The sequence below is a fragment of the Cyprinus carpio genome, chromosome B3 (assembly GCF_018340385.1).
Source record: "Cyprinus carpio isolate SPL01 chromosome B3, ASM1834038v1, whole genome shotgun sequence".
Taxonomy (NCBI): Eukaryota; Metazoa; Chordata; class Actinopteri; order Cypriniformes; family Cyprinidae; genus Cyprinus; species Cyprinus carpio.
This window is the reverse complement of record NC_056599.1, coordinates 2,030,331-2,050,807: the sequence shown is the minus strand read 5'-3', so window position 1 is coordinate 2,050,807 and position 20,477 is coordinate 2,030,331. Positions and strand designations below refer to the sequence as shown.

Genomic DNA, 20,477 nt, shown 5'->3' with positions numbered 1-20,477 from the left:
AACCAACACATGCCTGCTCTCACCAACACTTGCACACATACAACATAAGCATGCAAATATGAAAGCATGTGTTACACACACAACATAAACACAAATACTTAAGCAAACAGTTGGATACAAACACACAAGCAGGCACATCATAAAATCATGGCATTTTTATACTACACAGTACACTGTACTTCTGCTGAAGTGATCCAATTCTTTGTTTTTGTCCTTCTGTTGGAGTATTTTAATAATTCTTTAAAATGTATGCTTCTGTTGGTGTTTTAATTCAATAAACATTAAGTGTTTATGAGTTCACTATCAATAACACAATCCGCTAATACGTCTATTTTTATAAAATTATTCTTTTAATTTCTGAAGATATTCTATTGCAAAAGATTATTTGTACAATGTCCTCCTGTAGGAAATTCTATTTTGTAAGCACAGACTAGATAAAAATGTGTGTCCCACTTTACCAGACGCAGTGTCCCAATTTACCTGAAAAAGCCCAAAGGGGGAAAAAATGGATACTTAACATTTTTGAATCTCTGTATGTTTAAACCAACAACCAATATTCTTTCAAAAAACATGCTGGGGGATACAAGAGACTTTGAGAATTTGTTTAAAGCATGTGTTGGTAGAATTTATTTATTTGTATTTAAATCACAGTTTACCAAAAAGTGTCCCACTTTTGCTGACTTCACCCTACTTTAAAACAAGATAAACTTCTGCTGAGAGCTTGAGAATACAGAGATACTTGTACTTTCACAAAGAGAGTGATGTTCTTATAAATCTGTTGCATTACTGCGTTTAATATTAAATGCCATATCATATACATAGAGTGATTATTGTTCCCTTGAAATGTTCTAAAACAAAACGTTCCATGATTATGACATCACAACCATGAGCAGCCAATCATACGTCCTGAAGCTATAAATCTACAGTAATATGTGTTGACATATTTCACAATGCATTGTGTGCAATCAAGGTAGAGATATACATAAGCACACGTTTGTTTTGGTGCAGATATTTTTCATTAACCTTATACAGTGGACTTTTGGGTAAAATATAATACGACCCCTGTACATTAAGCCACCCAAGGTGTTTGAGTGCAGCTGGTCTCTCTCAGGTCCCATGGTACAGTGTGCTGTCGTTCTGCAAGTGTGTCTGTAGGTGGCGCTGTAGGTCCAGTCTCCTCTGAAAGCTGAGTGGGCAGTGCGAGCAGCTGAATGGCTGGTAGCTGCTGTGTTTCCTGCTGTGAGTGATCAGATTGGAGCTCTGGCTGAACGCTTTACCGCACACCACGCACACATGAGGCTTCTCACCTGAGAGATGACAGCAGTCACACACACATTAGCAGTCACACACACACACACACACATTAGCTCTGCCCCTAAAACTACTGAGTAATCTCATTTAAGCACACAAGTGAACTTAAACAAATGCAAGTAGGCCTACCTGCATTTTCAGTTTTGCAACACTATCCAACTTATTTTGCAATTTAGTTAATTTCTGTGAATGGGCTATGAAGGCTATAGGATATATGAATGCTAGAAGAATAACAGTAATCAGTAAAGCTATTTGCATTACAAAGTAGTGTGTTTATGATTAAGACATGAATTCTATTACTATGACACATGCCAGTTTGTAATATAAGCAGTCATTCACACAGAACACATTTTTGCTTTGAAAAACGCTATACGCAGGTGGAGAACAAATGGGAAGTTCTGAAACACTTAATGTGAAACTTTAAGTGCTGCGTTCATATTTTAGGCTCTTCTGCTTTTCTTTAATAAGGTGTGTGCTGAATTTGGACCTCCAATATCACTGTATTTATGCACACGTTTCTACAGTTTGTTATATTACTGTACTCTTGCCATTAAATTAGTTACATGTTAAATCTAATAGCGTGGCTGTGAGTGTATATTTTAAACACAAAGGCAAATTTGACAAAATGTGTCAAAATCTCCACCAACATAGTCAATCTCTGACCAACATAGTCAATGTCTTGATATTTTCTTTCCTCTTTTGTAAAGTCATAGAAATGCTGGAATTTTTTTTTTTCTTTTTTTTTGATTCTGACTTAAGCCTCATAATTTATTTAAATTTTAAATGAAAATTTAAGTCAATGGAAACCCCATGATGTATTTTACCTGTGTGTATAAACGTGTGTTTCTTCATATCAGATTTCTGGTGGAATCTCTTTCCGCAGTAGGGACATGGGAACGGCCGCGTGTCCGAGTGAATGAGCAGGTGTGTGGAGAGAGTCGACGACCTCTTAAACACCTTCCCACAAACCTTACAACCAAAACTCCTCTCCTGAAACACATTCACACAGGCTGTGTTTAGAACCGAGTATTGCCATTCCAGTTATGCTGTATATAGTATGTAGACTCTTCACGCAGCATGCAAACTTTCTGTATGCATGATATTTGGATGACCTGCTACATCTCTACTTATTATTTGATAAGACTGCCAAAAGTTTTTTTAGATTTTAATTTAGTTATTAAATTTCAAGTAAATAAAAAAAAATTGTTTTAGTTAACTATAATAATCTCGGTACAGTATTTACTTGCATACTATGCATACAGCCAGATATTTAGTACTTACTTTCACCCTCAGTATTCCTGTAGGTCTGTAACCATAAGGCTGTTGGACATGGCCCGGGGAGTCAGCCAATGGGAGAGCAGCCCTGTTGACATGTGACTTGCACAAGTGCGATGCCAAACCCACAGCAGAGGACAGGAGCTACAGAAGACGTAGCAATATTAATATCACACCATATCATAAATGGAAATAACATTGTGTTTTACATTGTTCCAATGTGTCACTGTTAAACCACATGCGGTCTTATGTGTATCAAGTTTGGGGTTTAAAATGTGCATGTCATCACATATGAAGCATGAAATGTTTGAGCATGAAACCCACACAAACCCAGATGTGATTCTGTGTAAGTTGCGAATGTGTGAAAATCCTGTCAGGTGATCAGATCAGGACTAAAGCATTGTCAAATCTGAATTGTCAAATCATTAAATCATTATCAAATCAGTACGTTACATTTTACTGTTCTAGGTATATGCTTTCCCTCTGCATAAATCAGGTATTCTTCTAACCTATTTCTCATTTGTGAGCAGCTTTGGATTGATATGGAAGACAGTTTCTGCCATGTTATTAAAAACATAAATAAATAAATAGAAAAGTTAATATCCTACGATTTTTTAGATCTCACAATTCAGATTTTTTTTTTTGCAATTTTGAATTTACATTTCACAAATTTTTTTAGCTTGATCTCACAGCAATTCGTACATATTTTACGAAGTGACTAATTTCATATGAATTCGCATGACCTCACTCGTACAAAGCCATATGATTTTTGCTAAATCGTACGTAATTTACGAGTTGCACAATTAGTGTACGAATGACCTACACCTAACCCCACACCTAAACCTACTCGTCTCACTGGGGTCTAGACAAATCGTACAAAATCGTACGAGCAAGGTCATACGAATGTGTACAAATTAGCCACCTTGTAAAATACATATGAATTGGTCGTGAGATAGCGTTGTTTTTTTCCCGCCACTAAATATAAATAAGAAAGGTAGCCTAATTGCCTAATTTTAGCTTTTTTTTTCATAATTGCGAGATATAAACTCACAATCCTGAAAAGAAAATTATTTTATTCCTGTGGCGGAAACAGATTAATAAATCAAAGAATGAATGAATAATGTTTTCACATCATCAGCTGCGGCCCATGAATCTAAATGCATTTGTTCTGTGCTGTGGATCTCATAATTGCAATCAGGTGTGTTCAGTAAAGGACACACGGCCGTTCCTCACCTTCTCACAGAGCGGACATTCACACAGCGGCGTCTGGACATTGCTCAGCTGATGGTGACTGAGTATAGCCTGAATCAGACACTCCAGCTCACTCTGTCTCTCCATCGCAACAGGGCACGACAGCTTAGACAATGGACAAACTCCAGGCTGCTTCACTGCCATCACACACAATACAAAAGAATGGAATATAATATATCTTAACATGCAATAATGACTATCCACGACATGAATTAAAATAAAACAAAATATTAAGTGATGTTTTTGCGCAGTACAAGGATTTAATAATTTTTGGAGCACACACATTGAATCACTCACTCGGTCCTCTTCATTAAGGCCCGTTCACACCAACAGCTATATTAACGATCTGTTTTTTGAGCCTGGTCTCATTACAATGCGTATCAATAACACTTTTTTTGTGTGTGTATTTACATGCGATTTACTAGTGTTGTCAAAAGTACCGTCCGAGATACCATTCGGTACTGAAGTTTTAAAATCGTCCATTTCCCGCTAAGATTTGAGCGCTGTTGAGCAGATTCCTAAACAGCACTGATTGGTCAATTGTGTTCACGTGCTCAACAGATATGTCTGTGGTTGCTTCAGTGATCATCGCTTCACACTCTTCACAGAGCGTGCACACAGAAACACACAAGAGCCTTTAAAACGCTTGTGAACACAATGACCAAACAGCCCTGTTTAAGAATCTGCTAGTAGGAAATGTTTTTAAAATTTCTGTACCGAATGGTTCTTTTGATAACCCTACTATTTATCTATTTATATGTGTTTGACGTGCATATAATACGCAGTTTTTGCGTGCATGTGATACACATTTTATTGGCGTGCATATAATACGCATTTTGACATACATATAATACACACCTACACCACACCCCTAAACCTACCAGTTGTGTATCATATGCAAGCCAAAGTAGAAACAGAAACAGAAAATCGTGCCATTGAAACACACATTCATGAGATCGGGTTAGCTTATTCTTAGCGCGCGCTGCCACTTTGTCTGCCGCTTTAAATGGTCGCGCTCATTAAAGCTGGCTGGATTCTAATGCTCTGTCAAAGTTTTTAGTGATTCCAATGATATCATTATTTGTGTCATTTTTGTTATAACTGTAGAATGGTTTTTAATTTTTATTTTTTATGTATATATGGTTATCGCTAGATCGCCCTTGGTTTGAACGGGCCCTTACAGCTCTCAGGCTCACTCTCTGCAAAGCATTATAGGAAATATTTTTTTAAAACTGAACAGCACAATACAAGGCAGTTGGAACAGTTTTTGTTATTATTAAACATTAATGAATATTCCCAGCTAACATGGAAGGTTCTCAGAACGTTCTGGCAAGGTTCTCCATGTTATGAACAAATGTTGTCCCAATAATGTTAGTAGAACATTTGCTTGAAATTACACAAAACAGAAACATTTATTTGGACGTTCATCTAACATTTTTAGCATTTTGTACTGTGCTAGACTAACTGAGCATTGTCACTGCACTTGTATACTGTTGCTCTCTTTTTGGTTTGATTGCTTCTGTTGTTCTCATCATTGGTAAGTCACTTTGGATAGAATTGTCTGCTAAGTGATTAATTGTAAATGTAAATATTACTAGTTATTTCAGGATGTTCAGAGAACAAAGTAACGTTCCTATAATGTTTGCAAAATGATAACACAATGTTCCCTTAACGTTTGCATAAGTGACAACAATGACAAATGTTTTAAAAACTGGTCATTTTGAACGTTCTGAGAACATTCAGATCAAATGTTTTCATAACTTAATGGGAAAATTAGCAAAACATTCTTAGAACATTTTTGTTAGCTGCCCTATTTATTAATTTAGAATAGTGTTGAGGTATTTAGTTCTTGGAAAAAAATATCATAATGAGTCATTCAAGTTTAGCATTTGCGGGAGTTCTCAAGCTGTCATTTTCTCATGAGTAAAGGTTGTAATTCAGACCCTATTTTCTAAATGAGCTGTCTTCACATGTCATGTGAAACTCCAACAATGCATTTATTGCATATCATTATACCACACTATTCCAGTCACTGCTGGTGTTACACTTTACTGAGCTGTTCTTCAGACACCTGCAGTGGATGAAGGCCAGGGTTGGGGCTCAGCTCCAGCTCCATCAGTGCTGTTATGGGTTCGGCTGCCATCGGTGGATGTGCTGGGCAGCAGCTCCAGAGCCGCAGAGCGACTGCTGGACGTCCATCCATCATGATGCTGATGCTTAGAGTGGGCGGAGCGTGTGGAGTGATGCCCCGCCCTCTTACTTTTCACTAGAAACGATCGAGGCATTTTGAAAACAATCTGAAATGAAAGCACAACAAATCCCAAATATTTTAATAGTTTATTCATATAAATCATTGTTAATGAGTTCAGTGAACAATATAATATATTTCTTCATAATAAACAGCATAAATATTATTTTGATTCTCCACATTAATTTTTTTTTTTAAAATGTACAAATAAATTTTTACATAATTTAATTTAATTTTAAGGCCTCTAACACTTGTTTTCTCTAGTCTTTTTCTATTATATGTACTTGATTTAGTTTTATGTAGTATAAAAAAAAAAAAAAAAAAAAAAACTTTCTACATGTACTGTGGCTAACTGAGACTTGTTATAGCACTTGAGTATCATTGCTCTTTTGTTGATTTTGATGGCTTCTATTGTCCTTATTTGTAAGTCCCTTTGGATAAAAGCATCTGCTAAATGACTAAATGTACATATAATATTTACTTTAATTTTTTTAAATTAATATTTAATTATTTCAATACAATATTTTAATGAATAAAACATTAATATATAATATATAAACAGCATAATATTATATTATATATATTACAATAAATAGATCATGAGAGGATATAGGATTCATAAATAACAGTAGCAAAAATACTATACAGAAAAATTATATATTCAATATATATTTATTCAAAATTTTATATTTAATGTCAGTATTATTTTATTTCATAATATTAACATATTATATGAATCTATACAAATTATCATAATATTAAATAAAATATGCATTTATTCAATATATAGCTATTATAATCAGTATTGTTACTTTTCGTAATTTTCCATATTAGACGATAAATGTGGAACGTAAATATTATAATTTCATACAATACGAAATGAGAAAATAAGAAAAGATTTAAAAAATTATCTTTAATATGTGAATTAAATTTTCATAAAATATGTTTATTCATTATACAACTATTTTTATCTGTATATTATCGTATTAAGTATCCACATCAATAGAAAATTAACCCGTAAAAAATAAAATAAACAATTATTGTGAGAATATATAAATACTAATATAGAAATAATCCTGATGTAGACTCTGATATGAAGATTGTTTTGCTTGAACAACAATAATCTACACAACAGATTTGAATGTTTTGTGTGCGGTTGATGGCGATGCAGCTGTTCAAGACTGAATTCAGTTAGAACAACAGAATCTGAGGTTTAGAGACGTGAAGCAGCATCAACACCTGCATCTCCAAAAGTCTCGTAAATCATCCAGATCATCATAGAGTTATTGCTCACAGGAGTTCTCGACATAGACTGTATTTTTTAGAGAGTAAAATGCACTACATTTTGACCAAGTTTCTCTAAACAGGTGTAAAAAATAAAAGACGTGATTCATTCCAAAACTACACTAAATTTAAACCATTAAGCATATATTAAGAAAGTTTTTTTTGTTTTGTTTTTTAAGAGCCACCTGCAGCATTAAAAGATGAAACGCTCCACAAGTTAAAAGTGATGGAAAACAATTTAGATGCACAACCATGATATAACTGCTCTTCCCTTTTTTAAAAATAATTAGTATTTATTATTTACATTCATAGCTGTAGCTGATTGTCTCTTGGTGTCAGACTCACCCTCGGGCATCCAGACGCAGGCGATGCAGATGCTTCTGGTTGTGAGAGTTGTGATTCGGTTCTGAAGCTGCTCCAGGAAGTACGAGAGTTTTCTGATGTGTCCTCACCAGACTCATTTCAGACATCAAATCAGGACGGCTGGTAAATCTGCTCATTCGTCATCACTGCCATCCATAAGAAAAGAACAGAATATGCAAATCAAATCAATGTCACTTTCATTCTGCATTTAACCAAATTGTAATGAAATCTCCCAATGCAGGAAATGTATCTGAATTATGATTCAGAGTATCAAAAACTTCTCCTACAGTTATGCAGGAGAAATAAAGGTTACACATTTTATTTCGATAGTCCATTTTAGACATTCTACTAACTATAAGTAACTTTGTAACTACATGTCAACTACATGTCAACTAATTCTCATTCATTTGCAACTACATTTCTACTAACTCTCAGAGGAGACTGTTAGGGTAGGTTTAGGGTTAGTGTTAGGGGTAGGTTAAGGGTTAGTATAAGTTGACAATAAGGTGACAAAGAAAGTGTTAGAAGATATTAAGCAGACAGTCTACTAATAATCTACTAACTGCTAGTTGACATGTAGTTGCAAAGTTAGTAGAATGTCTAAAGTGGACTATCGAAATAAAGTGTTACCAAAGTCACTACCAGCTAACAGGAAACGTTCTCTGGTTGTTCTGGTGAGGTTCTATCAAAGCTATCAACCAACATTCTTCTACTTATGTTAATAGAATTTTAAATTAGAGTTAGCTGGTCTTTAATAACATTCTCAAATATTAGCACAAAAATGTTTATACATTGTTCATGGAACTTTTTCTGGAACTTCTTGATCATTGGAAGAGAAATGTTTGGGTTAATATTGAGATTGTTTGAAGATCGGACAAAATACAAATTTGAAAGCCTGGAGGAAACACGTTTAAGTCAATGATCTCAACAATGCAAAAAGTGCATGCTTTTCTTCCTCAGAGATACAAAATGATATAACATATTCATCAAAATTAAGTGTTTTTTTATGCTTAAAATGAGAGCCATTAACCCTTGTTAACGTCCTTTTTCTGACTCCATTGGCAGATATTTGTTCTTATTCTAAGCATAAACTCACTTTAAAGGGACAGTTCACATAGAAAATAAAATTGTCACCATTTACTCACCCTAAGGTTGTTCCAAACTTGTATGAGTTTATTTCATCTGTTAAACACAAAAGAAGATTTTCTGGGTAATGCTGGCAAGCAAAAGATTACCGGTAACCATTGACTTCCATAGCATTTTTCGACCCAACTTTGGGTCAAATATGGACTAACCTAACTGTTGAGTTAAATTTTTAAATTGTTTTTTTAACCCAAAAGTTGGGTTGAAACAACCCAGCAATTTTTAGAGTGTAAGTCAATGGCTACCATTAACCGTTTGGTCGCCAAACATTCTTCAGAAAAATGATGTTCAAAAAAGAAAGAACTCACAGGTTTGGAACAACATGAGAGTGAAATGATGACAATATCTTTCTTTTTTTAATTAAGGGTTTTTTTCCAGAAAACTAAATTTCTTAACTTATGTCAAGTAAATATATTTTCATTTAAAAAGAGATTTAGATATTTGAAAAGAAAAACTAGTCTAAAATACGAAGAAAATCACTTTTTTTGCAGTGAATAAAAACTCATATCTCATCTGATCTGTTCTCCACATGTTTTTCAATGCTCTAAACTCTAACTGTAACTATTGGCTAATTTGGGTCAATTTGAGATACAAAGTTGATGAAAGTCCATAAAATGAAAACTAACCTCTGATGGATACAGTGTTCTTCTGGTAGATCCAGACCTTCATACAAGCATCAGTGGCTCTAAACTCCTCTCTGGGCTTATGATCAGATAGGCTAACAAAAACGCTGAATATTTAGCAGCTGTGAGAGATGGTGGGTTAAACTAAGGTTTCAGGAGTTCATGAGACCACAGAGATGTGAACACAGTGCCCACACCGCCCCACTGTCTGATTTCTCATCTGGTTTGGTTTGTGATTTTGGTGCATGCAAAGGGGCTGAGGGAGATTACCCAGCATGCCATGGGACAAAGCCATTGTAGTTTTACTTTTTTAACAGAACAAGTAAAGACAAACTACAAAAGTTTTTAAGTACTGTAGCTAAAAACATTATCAAAAACCACAATAGTCAATATACACAATAGTCTAAATATTTTATTCCAATTATTTTATTCAAAAGAATTTTAAAAGCATTTTTTAATCATTATTTTATAGTTATCACCCTTTGTGTTAACGGGCAGTTTTTCATACATAAAATACATGTTAAATGTCAATTGCAAAGAGAGAAAGGAACAATGTAAAGATGTTCCTTCACCTCACCTTTACATTTGTTTTTTTACTCAGACTACAGAAGTCTTTCCTACCAAAGCCACTTTCAAGAAAGTGCACACAGCGCATTGTTTCCAGTTCCTAGAAAGATGCAAAGAAGACAATGCTAAAAAACCAAGAGATCAAGGCGAACAAAGCCCACCGGGCCCTCCGTCTCCCCTAGAGCTCCTGCTCGTTTTTACCCACAAGCCCACCGCTTCACCTGCTCCATCTGCAGACACGCAGCCCCTCCGCCGCCCTCACCGCAGAGCGATGCTCCTGACACACGGGGGGAAGGAGTTAGCGATAAGCATCACGAGTCTCTGAGGGTTTGTGGCTCAGTGGATTGAACACTGAAAATTCATCTAGTTCAGCTTCATCTAAATGAGATTCACCAGCTGTGCGGGTCAGGAAAAAAAAAACAATCTTTTATGATCTTCAATGATTTAAAAACACCTGCATAAAATATGCCATAGGCCTATATAAAACGTCATACATAAACTTGGATTAAAGCCTGTACACACCATGACGAACGATAAAGCTTTAATAAAAGCGGGGTCAAATTATTTAGGCAAAAACTGTCTATTATAATCCCAACTGGAATTCGCTTGTGAAATTCACAGTATAATGGTATGTGACCTCAGGAAAAGCAAATCCATACTACAAGATAAAAACGAGGATTAATGCATTTCAAATTGCATTCAGATCGATTTTTGTGCATCTTATGAATGATAAAACATGGCTATTTTATCCATTTGAGCTTTAAAGAGCTCTAGGATTTAAACGAACGTTTATTTCTTCTATGTGGATGCTAAAATGGTTAGTTATTGTTTCTGGTATGTAGCTTTCCTTATCATTAGTTATTGCCAGCTAATAAAGTTTTCATTCTAGCAATCGTTCAAGGAATGAACGGGCACTCCTGTTGAAAATTGTAGGCCAGAAACATTATTTGATCTGACATGACTGTAGTTTAATCAGCTTAAATTCAAATCATGTTTAGCCTCACCACAGTGCGAAAGATAAGAGCTTGTACAAAAATGTCACCCTTCTGTACTGTATTATATTATTCTGTCATTTTTTCCTTTGAATATCTCTGCTCTGCATTATAGGCCTACCACTTGTGGTTGCAGTGAAAAAACAAAGAGGAAGAGTGACAAATAAACGTGTCACTTTCTCACGACCCACCTTAATTCTGTTTTTTTCTCTCTCGCACAAATGCTCTTCGTTTCATCATGTCCATCTTTTAAAAACAGATGCAGTGTATGATGAACAGATGATAGCAGCCCGAAAAAGTCACACGTGCTTTAAAACAGCACGTTTTATCTCAGCCAGTGACAGTTATTGTGAATAAAGAAGCACAAACACACTTACAAACAAGCAAAACATTTGACAGACATACGATTGTTGGTTTGAAATGATAAAACAATAGATGTTGAACATGAAGACAGTCAGTATTGTGTGTGGTTTGTGGTTAATGGTTGATGTGGATTGTTCATGTGATTCTCCACCTGTAAACACCTTTGTGAACCTGAAAAATCACCTGATTCAAACACACTGAGACTTATGACATGACTAAGAAGAGACCTGGAGCATTTGAGACACGCAGATACAGACATTTGATCTGATGCAGGTCATTTCAGGTGGGGTTTCATTGTCCAAATACAAAGTTTTGGGATTAAACTCTAGATGGCGCAGTCCGATAGGCAGGGGCGGTTCTAGGGTGAGTGGAGATCCGGGGCTTAGCCCAGAAAAATCCATGTATGTGACTTTTTATTTTAATAACTCAGAAAGATTTACCCTGGTTTAAAATATACAAAAACAAATTTAAAACATTTTATTTAAAGTTTATCCCTTGTATCCTGACACATATGCTGATGTTGTGTCTCTATCTCGCTTTTTTTTTTTGTCTCTGTCTCTGTTTTCTTTTCTTTTCCAATCAAGCCTGACTGGCTACACTCGTCCTGGTAGAACAGGGATAAGAAGCAAACATTAAGCAGTGCACTGACATACTCTTACTCTACAAAGATATACCGGTCAAAGGACTTTATGCATTTGTTTATGCATTACAGTAAACAGATTCAAGTTATTCAGTCTGGCAGATAAAACTTACCCTCTACTGAAGTCTGTGCATCATTCATATCTCCATGTGTTTTTCAGCTGTTTTGTAGCTCTTCCAGCATGTCATGGAAGCCTTATGAAGGTACTTTGTTCATGCTCTATGAATGATTCTAAAGCTCTTTTCCAGTTGGAGAAACTTGCACTTGGTTAATGTGTCTTTGCTGTTTTCGGATATGATGCTTGCCAAAGAGACGACAAGAAAAGCAGAATGCAGAATTTCTGGATACGGAATACTCAAGCCACTGAAATGCATCTTGGAATACAAAAAATATGAAATTATGAAAAAAATTTGAATGGTACTTTGCCACTAGGTGGCGGTAAGCCACTGCCTTAATGAGTGAGTCGGTCAGTCATTTAATCGATGGATTCGTTCGAAACAGATGATTCATTCAGGAAAAAAGTATAGCAACTGTTTTTTATGAATGGGTCAGTGAATCATTTATTCAAGCAAATTTATTCAGTAAACACCGCTGTGTGTGTGCTGCAGAGCACAACAACATGCTTTGTTTGGAACCATTTCCTTTGCGAAATATGTCTTTTTTATTATCTTGTTTATTGAATTGTTGCCCTGACACGACCGTGCTAAACCAAACATTTATACCGCTCTGTGTGTGTGTGTGTCCTAAAGACTGTGCTGCTGCGCACCGTTAAGTGTTAGATGTTCAAAATGTAACGTTAAATCAGACACAATTTAAAACCGAAAAAGAAATATAATACTATGATTAAAAGTTACAGATACCTGAAGCTGTTGTTTCTTGGCGTTCAAGTGTTGGCTATTCTTATGAAGAATTTTCAAATATCCATTTTAATTTTTCAAATAAATTGATCTAGTAAAATACTACACGCCAACAAACCGCCTGGCTCCAAAAAGATCTCATATCATTGGCTGGATCGTACAGACGCTCATCGATGGTTGGCCAGTTTACATGTCAGTCAGAAGCACTAGACTCAGTGGGGGCGGTTTTTGTCGGGTGTTGAATGACAACGCGTAAATTGACAGACACTGTAGACGTGAGAGTCGAGAGATATTTATTTATTTATTTAATTAAATTCTAATATAAATGACTTATTGGGCATGAAAACTCATTGATGCATGGTGGTAATAAAAACATTCGGGGCTTTACTGAAAACATTCGGGGCTCCAGCCCCCTTAGCCCACCCCTAACGCCGCCCCTGCCGATAGGTCTAACGCAATCTGACCTAATGACATCATTATCACATGACAAAGCTGATTGGTTCTCTCGTGTATCGGTAGCCAATGAGCTCACTGCTCAGCATTCAAATATATGACTAGTGCTTGCCGTAGCAGTTGCATCTTGCTTCAGAAACCCTCCACCTTCCCCAGCTCCACCTGTATAGATCTGCTGCAAGGTGATTCATGTATGCTATATAGAGGTTATTTCATGTATGTTACACAGGTCCTTCTCAAAAAATTAGCATATTGTGAAAAAGTTCATTATTATCCATAATGTAATGATAAAAATTAAACTTTCATATATTTTAGATTCATTGCACACCAACTGAAATATTTCAGGTCTTTTATTGTTTTAATACTGATGATTTTGGCATACAGCTCATGAAAACCCAAAATTCCTATCTCAAAAAATTAGCATATCATGAAAAGGTTCTCCAAACAAGCTATTAACCTAATCATCTGAATCAACTAATTAACTCTAAACACCTGCAAAAGATTCCTGAGGCTTTTAAAAACTCCCAGCCTGGTTCATTACTCAAAACCGCAATCATGGTAAGAGGTTAACCCAGAAGGCCATCATTGACATCCTCAAGCGAGAGGGTAAGACACAGAAAGAAATTTCTGAACGAATAGGCTGTTCCCAGAGTGCTGTATCAAGGCACCTCAGTGGGAAGTCTGTGGGAAGGAAAAAGTGTGGCAAAAAACGCTGCACAACGAGAAGAGGTGACCGGACCCTGAGGAAGATTGTGGAGAAGGACCGATTCCAGACCTTGGGGGACATGCAGAAGCAGTGGACTGAGTCTGGAGTAGAAACATCCAGAGCCACCGTGCACAGGCGTGTGCTTTTGAACCAGAAAACAGCGGCAGAAGCGCCTGACCTGGGCTACAGAGAAGCAGCACTGGACTGTTGCTCAGTGGTCCAAAGTACTTTTTTTTCGGATGAAAGCAAATTTTGCATGTCATTTTGGACATCAAGGTGCCAGAGTCTGGAGGAAGACTGGGGAGAAGGACATGCCAAAATGCCTGAAGTCCAGTGTCAAGTACCCACAGTCAGTGATGGTCTGGGGTGCCATGTCAGCTGCTGGTGTTGGTCCACTGTGTTTTATCAAGGGCAGGGTCAATGCAGCTAGCTATCAGGAGATTTTGGAGCACTTCATGCTTCCATCTGCTGAAAAGCTTTATGGAGATGAAGATTTCGTTTTTCAGCACGACCTGACACCTGCTCACAGTGCCAAAACCACTGGTAATGGTTTTACTGACCATGGTATTACTGTGCTCAATTGGCCTGCCAACTCTCCTGACCTGAACCCCATAGAGAATCTGTGGGATATTGTGAAGAGAAAGTTGAGAGACGCAAGACTCAACACTCTGGATGAGCTTAGGCCGCTATCGAAGCATCCTGAATTTTTTGAGATAGGAATTTTGGGTTTTCATGAGCTGTATGCCAAAATCATCAGTATTAAAACAATATTTCTGCAAAAGATTCCCGACCAAGTATTGAGTGCATAACTGAACATAATTATTTGAAGGTTGGCTTTTTTTTGTATTAAAAACACTTTTCTTTTATTGGTCGGATGAAATATGCTAATTTTTTGAGATAGGAATTTTGGGTTTTCATGAGCTGTATGCCAAAATCATCAGTATTAAAACAATAAAAAGCCTGAAATATTTCAGTTGGTGTGCAATGATACTAAAATATATGAAAGTTTAATTTTTATCATTACATTATGGAAAATAATGAACTTTTATCACAATATGCTAATTTTTTGAGAAGGACCTGTATTTACAGCAGCAATATTTCTTACATGCTCACAGCAGCATGTTGTGGATGTATTGGCAGTAGGTAGTCTCGATACTTGCTCTACCGCAGCAGCGTAGCGGATCTATTCTGCCAAGAACAAATACATTTAACAGTGTCATGTACATTACCATGCCAATCCCACCAAGAGTTGTCATGAACGAAATGCATTTTAGCACTATATAAAGCATATGAAACAATTATTGTGTAACAAAAGCAGCCAAATGCATGATATCAATCACTGTGAATGCAATGGAAGATGTTGTAAAGCAACAAGCTTTCATAAGACTGTCTGAAAACCCCCCACATGTCATACAGTCAGAATGGCTGTCGGTATCTGAATGCCCTTTCTGTGACCTGGCCTGGCATAACTTCACACCATCTCACTCTCTATTGTTTGGGCTTTCTGCTGATCGTCGAGTGCACTAGAGTAGGTGTGTATGGAGGTGTGTGAATCGCTCCAGTTGAAGGTACTCAAGACACTCACAGTTTCACTATGGGCATTGGGCAATGACATCATCCTGATGTGAAACGTCTCTCAGACTTTCTATCGCTGCAATCTAAAAGATGGAAATGTGACACTTAAACAGGTTAAATGGAACGGCAAGAAGCAGAAGGTCTCAGGCTGTGACACATTTTCACTTCAGACTGTTTTGATCAGTTGTGTTGTGTGATGTAGTCAGTGATGTATCTTTGTTCTCTGGGATTTGGGAAAATACATTACATATATATATATATATATATATATATATATATATATATATATATATATATAATATATATATATATATATATATACATATATACATATATACACACACACACGTATATATATATATACACACACATAAAATTATAAAGTATACATATGTAAAATAAAATAAAACAGTACAGTTAAAATAGAGTCAGAAAATGTCCTTTTCTAAAAAAAAAAAAAAAAAAAAATACCTGTGCAAAATGTCGGGCAAATGAATGGAAACATTAACATTTGAAAAACAGTTAATGGTATTGCCCTCAATGAGCATCATTAATGAGACATGAAATCATGAGCAGAATTAGCAATTTAAACAAAGGTTTGTAAACAATTTACATAGAAATGTGTTCTGCTCATGTTTCATGAATCCATTATAAAAATGTTATAAATAAAACCAAGGTCATTGGAGTATCTTTTGCAAGAAAATGCCATTTCAGTCTTTTTTTTTTACTTTAAATTCAATCTGTTAGTTAGATTTCTGTGTAATTATTTCTGAACATGCTGTCAAACTAAATCCTACACTTTTTTTTCTCATTGTGAGCCTTGATTTGTAAAATTGTGAGTTTGTGTTCTTTGAACCATCACGGCCAAAAATCATTTAACATTTATCTCAATGTAGAAGCAAAATTCTGAGTTGTTTCTTAAAGAAATAAAACCTCAAAATAAATAATATATACATATAAAAACACACATAGGATTGGTGTGAATCTCGGGCTGGTTTTGCACCGAAAAGCATGGGCCTGCACTATTTATAGAGGAGCTTCTTCTAAAATCCCCAGCAGTGGCAGGACTGGAGGAGGGCGTGTGTCGATTCACACAAACACACCCAGCACTTTCAGAGGGCAAGATTGAGTCAAAAGGTGTGAAACCACACGTCCGAGAGAGATGGAGATGGACGCTTTTTCTCTCGCATCAATATATGGGGCTCAAAATGAGCAAATTCTCACAGAAACATGTATAAACAACAGAACATTAATGTGTGTAACTTATCATAAAATTCAGTCCTCGTGAATCTGTGCTGAATGATTATGAGAGCCACAAAACTTAATATTCAAATACTAAACAGCTTTGTATGGTTTTCAAAGTTAAATAAAACTAAATCGAAAATTAAAACCTTAAAAAATGGTAACTGAAATTAAATATAACAAACTTTTTATTTAAGGTAGTTGCCAAGCCAACATTTCTTATTTTAATAGTTTAACTTGATGTAGTAAAAGAACTTTTATAAAACAGATAGTTCCGGTCCTTGATTCTGATTGGTTGAGCTGCATTTAAACCTGTTGTAAACCACACTACAAATACACACCTTTGTTTACTTCTGTGTGTTGCTCGGCAACAACTTTGTTGGAACCACAACTGGTTCTGAGGAACAACATTGTTTGGTGGAAGAATTCTCTTTTTAATATATTATCATTACACTTTAGTTGCACTGTTTTATTCAGTCAAACCTTGCTACTTATATGGAATAACTGTATTATAAAAGCAATAAGCCCCAAGAAGCCGTGGTTTACAGTGAATTTATAACAGCTACGGGGCGTTGTTAGGCACGATACAAAGCAGAGTGCCTAAAACCCCCTTAGCTGGTATAAGTGTATTGTAGTGTATTGCTTTAATCTATCTATCTGTCTATCTATCTATCTCTATATTTGTATCCACCTATCTATCTATCTATATATCTATCTATATATATATATATTATATATATATATATATATATATATATATATATATATATATATAAATATACACATATCACACACACACACACACACACACACACACACACACACACACATATACACACAACCACATAACAAAAACTGCTAACAATGACAAACACTAAAGCCTAAAAACAAGTATAGTCAGGTTATTTTTTTATTTTATTGGCACATTATTTTGATGGCATTTAAATGAATGTGTTTACATTACAGAATTATGAGCAGAGCCTAAGCAATAAGAAAGTTGAAACTATAATGCTGAAGTTTAGAGGTTGTATTAAAAAACAAAACAAAACACTAGAAGTGTTTGTAATAGCAGAAAATAGAATTATGTTTCCATGGCACCAAAAAAATCAACTGGATGAATCTGAATATTAATGGAACAATTCACCCAAAAAAAAAAAGATTATACAAATATTTTTTGCATCACCTTATCAGTCATTCCAACCCTGTTTTGAAACATTTATTCTATTATTACTTTATTTGTGTGTGTGTGTGTGTGTGTGTGTGTGTGTGGTTGTTCTGCAAAGTAAAACCATTTATAGATAGATAGATAGATAGATAGATAGATAGATAGATAAAAAAATATATAAAAAGATAAAAAAAAAAACATAAACATAGATAGATAGATAGATAGATTGATTGATTGATTGATTGATTGACTGACTGAATGTTTGATTGATTGAACTATCACTTTAATATTCAACATTAAAACTTGAATTAAAACTTGTGTGTGAGGCTTCCAGGCTTTGTTTTTTAAGATATAAACAGAAAGGTATTTAACAATTAACAATTAACAATTAAGAGCAGTTTTATCGTTCATTTGAGCTCATCAAATATAAAAATCATAGTTTAATGTTTTTTTTTTCGTGAAATATGATACCATATTCTGCAGCATCCACCCAATACCAGCCTCTTTCCTGTATCTTTGAACTGTCATTAAAAATTTAAAGACAAGAATGCAATGTTCAGTGAAAAAGATATTGAAACAAGTCAAGTCACCTTTATTTATATAGTGCTTTTAAAAATACAGATTGTGTCAAAGCAGCTTTACAGTATTAAATAGGAAAATAGTGTGTAATAATGCAAAAGGACAATAGTAAACACAAAATTTTCAGTTAAAGGCAGTTCATCATTGAATTCAGTGATGTCATCATCCAGCTTAGTTTAGTTCAAATAGAACAGGAATCACTATTTATTTGCTAAAAATACTTTTAGTTTTCACAAATCTTTCAGCCTGTGTCTCAATCTGATGTGTGGGCTTGTTGTAAATCCCCAGTCTGAGGGAACTAAAAATGTGTGACATGATGATAAATGGGGGTTTCCTACACAACTAACATTGTTTTCGGATTGTGAACTCTTTTTTTCACTTTTCAAGTTACTTCTAGAAACTCGAACCTCGATAACGGCATTCTGACACGACACTGTGGGTTTAAAAAGTGACCTTGTGATTGAAATTACACAAAGATCCATAAATTTAACAGAAAAAATATATATTAAAACAATCAGAATACAACACCCAGAACACACTAAGAACCACTCAGTGATATTTATCAATCTCATGTATGTAAGTGACAGGTTCATTTAGAAAGTGAAATTTAAAACAAACAAAGTATTAAAACAATCAAAATGCAACACTTTACTCTGATGATAACCACAACCTCAAGTAAATCCAGACCAAAAAACCCAGCTCTCTGTTCCTAACTGTAGGGGCAGCTGTGGCCTAATGGTTAGAGAATTGGACTTGTAACCAGAAGGTCGCAGGTTCGAGTCTCGGTGCTGGCAGGAGTTGTAGGTGGGAGGGAGTGAATGAACAGCGCTCTCTTCCACCCTCAATACCCATGGCTGAAGTGCCCTTGAGCAAGGCACTGGAACCCCAGTTGCTCCCCGGCGCTGGATATAGCTGCCACTGCTCCGGGTTGTACGGTGTGTTCACTTCTCACTGCTGTTTGTGTGCACTTGGATGGGTTAAATGCAGAGCACCAATTTCGAGTATGGGTTACCATACTTGACAAATGTCACGACTTTCACTTTCACTAACTCTATCTGTGAGTGGATCACCAGCTTTCTGACAGATAGGCAGCAGCTAGTAAGACTGAGGAAATTCATGTCAAACAGCCGCTCCACCAACACTGGTGCCCCTCAGGGATGTGTTCTCTCCCCACTGCTCTTCTCGCTGTACGTCAACGACTGCACCTCTAAAGACCCCTCTGTCAAGCTCCTGAAGTTTGCAGACGACACTACAGTCATTGGCCTCATTCACTACCTTGACCATCCTGCTCAAACACAAAAAGTTGACAGCACCCCGCCATCTCTTGAATCCACAACAACCTCTACATCAAAACAATCAAAACAGTGGAGATGATCGTGGACTTCAGGAGAAACCGCCCTGCTCTCCCCCCACTCACCATCATGGACAGCACTGTGACTGCAGTGGAGTCATTCAGATTCCTGGGAACCACCATCTCTCAGGACCTGAAGTGGGACAATCACATTGACTCCATTGTTAAAAAGGCCCAACAAAGGTTGTACTTCCTTCGCCAGCTGAGGAAGTTTAACCTGCCACAGGAGCTTCAGAAACAGTTCTATTCAGCCATCATTGAGTCTGTCCTGTGCACTTCAATAACTGTCTGTTTGGTTCAGCAACAAAATCAGACATCAGAAGACTACAGAGAACGGTTCGGACTGCTGAAAGGATTATTGGTGCTCCCCTGCCAACCCTTCAAGAACTGTATACATCCAGAGTGAGGAAAAGGGCTCAGAAAATCACTCTGGATCCCTCACATCCAAGCCATCTCCTTTTTGAACTTTTGCAATCTGGTCGGCATTAC

At 36.1% G+C, this 20,477-nt stretch overlaps 1 protein-coding gene across 2 annotated transcripts; it reads right to left on the bottom strand.

Moving 5' to 3' along the window:
- Positions 1-603: 603 nt before the first annotated feature.
- On the bottom strand, positions 604-9,672 carry LOC109102829 (zinc finger protein Gfi-1b-like). Of its 2 annotated transcripts, none has more exons than XM_042719481.1 (7): positions 9,502-9,672; positions 7,674-7,878; positions 5,909-6,134; positions 3,820-3,974; positions 2,593-2,730; positions 2,136-2,301; positions 604-1,307 (listed from the first exon to the last, which is right to left on the bottom strand). In XM_042719481.1, the coding sequence occupies exons 2-7, from the start codon at positions 7,722-7,724 to the stop codon at positions 1,108-1,110; spliced, it is 936 nt and encodes a 311-aa protein (XP_042575415.1). In that variant the 5' UTR covers positions 7,725-7,878; positions 9,502-9,672; the 3' UTR covers positions 604-1,107. The 2 variants fall into 2 exon arrangements, with proteins under 2 accessions (XP_042575415.1, XP_042575416.1); XM_042719482.1 differs by having other exon boundaries at positions 7,715-7,878; positions 9,502-9,669.
- Between the last annotated feature and the right edge of the window lie 10,805 nt (positions 9,673-20,477).

Bases quoted from the DNA above. Each gene is read 5' to 3' on its own strand.
- LOC109102829 (XM_042719481.1), bottom strand. From the start codon at position 7,724: ATGCCCGAGGGTGAGTCTGACACCAAGAGACAATCAGCTACAGCTATG. The intron at 3,975-5,908 runs GTGTCTGAAGAA...GTGTGATGGCAG, and splicing joins CTGGCCTTCATCCACTGCAG to TGAAGCAGCCTGGAGTTTGT. The intron at 1,308-2,135 runs GTAAAATACATC...GTCATCTCTCAG, and splicing joins ACACACGTTTATACACACAG to GTGAGAAGCCTCATGTGTGC.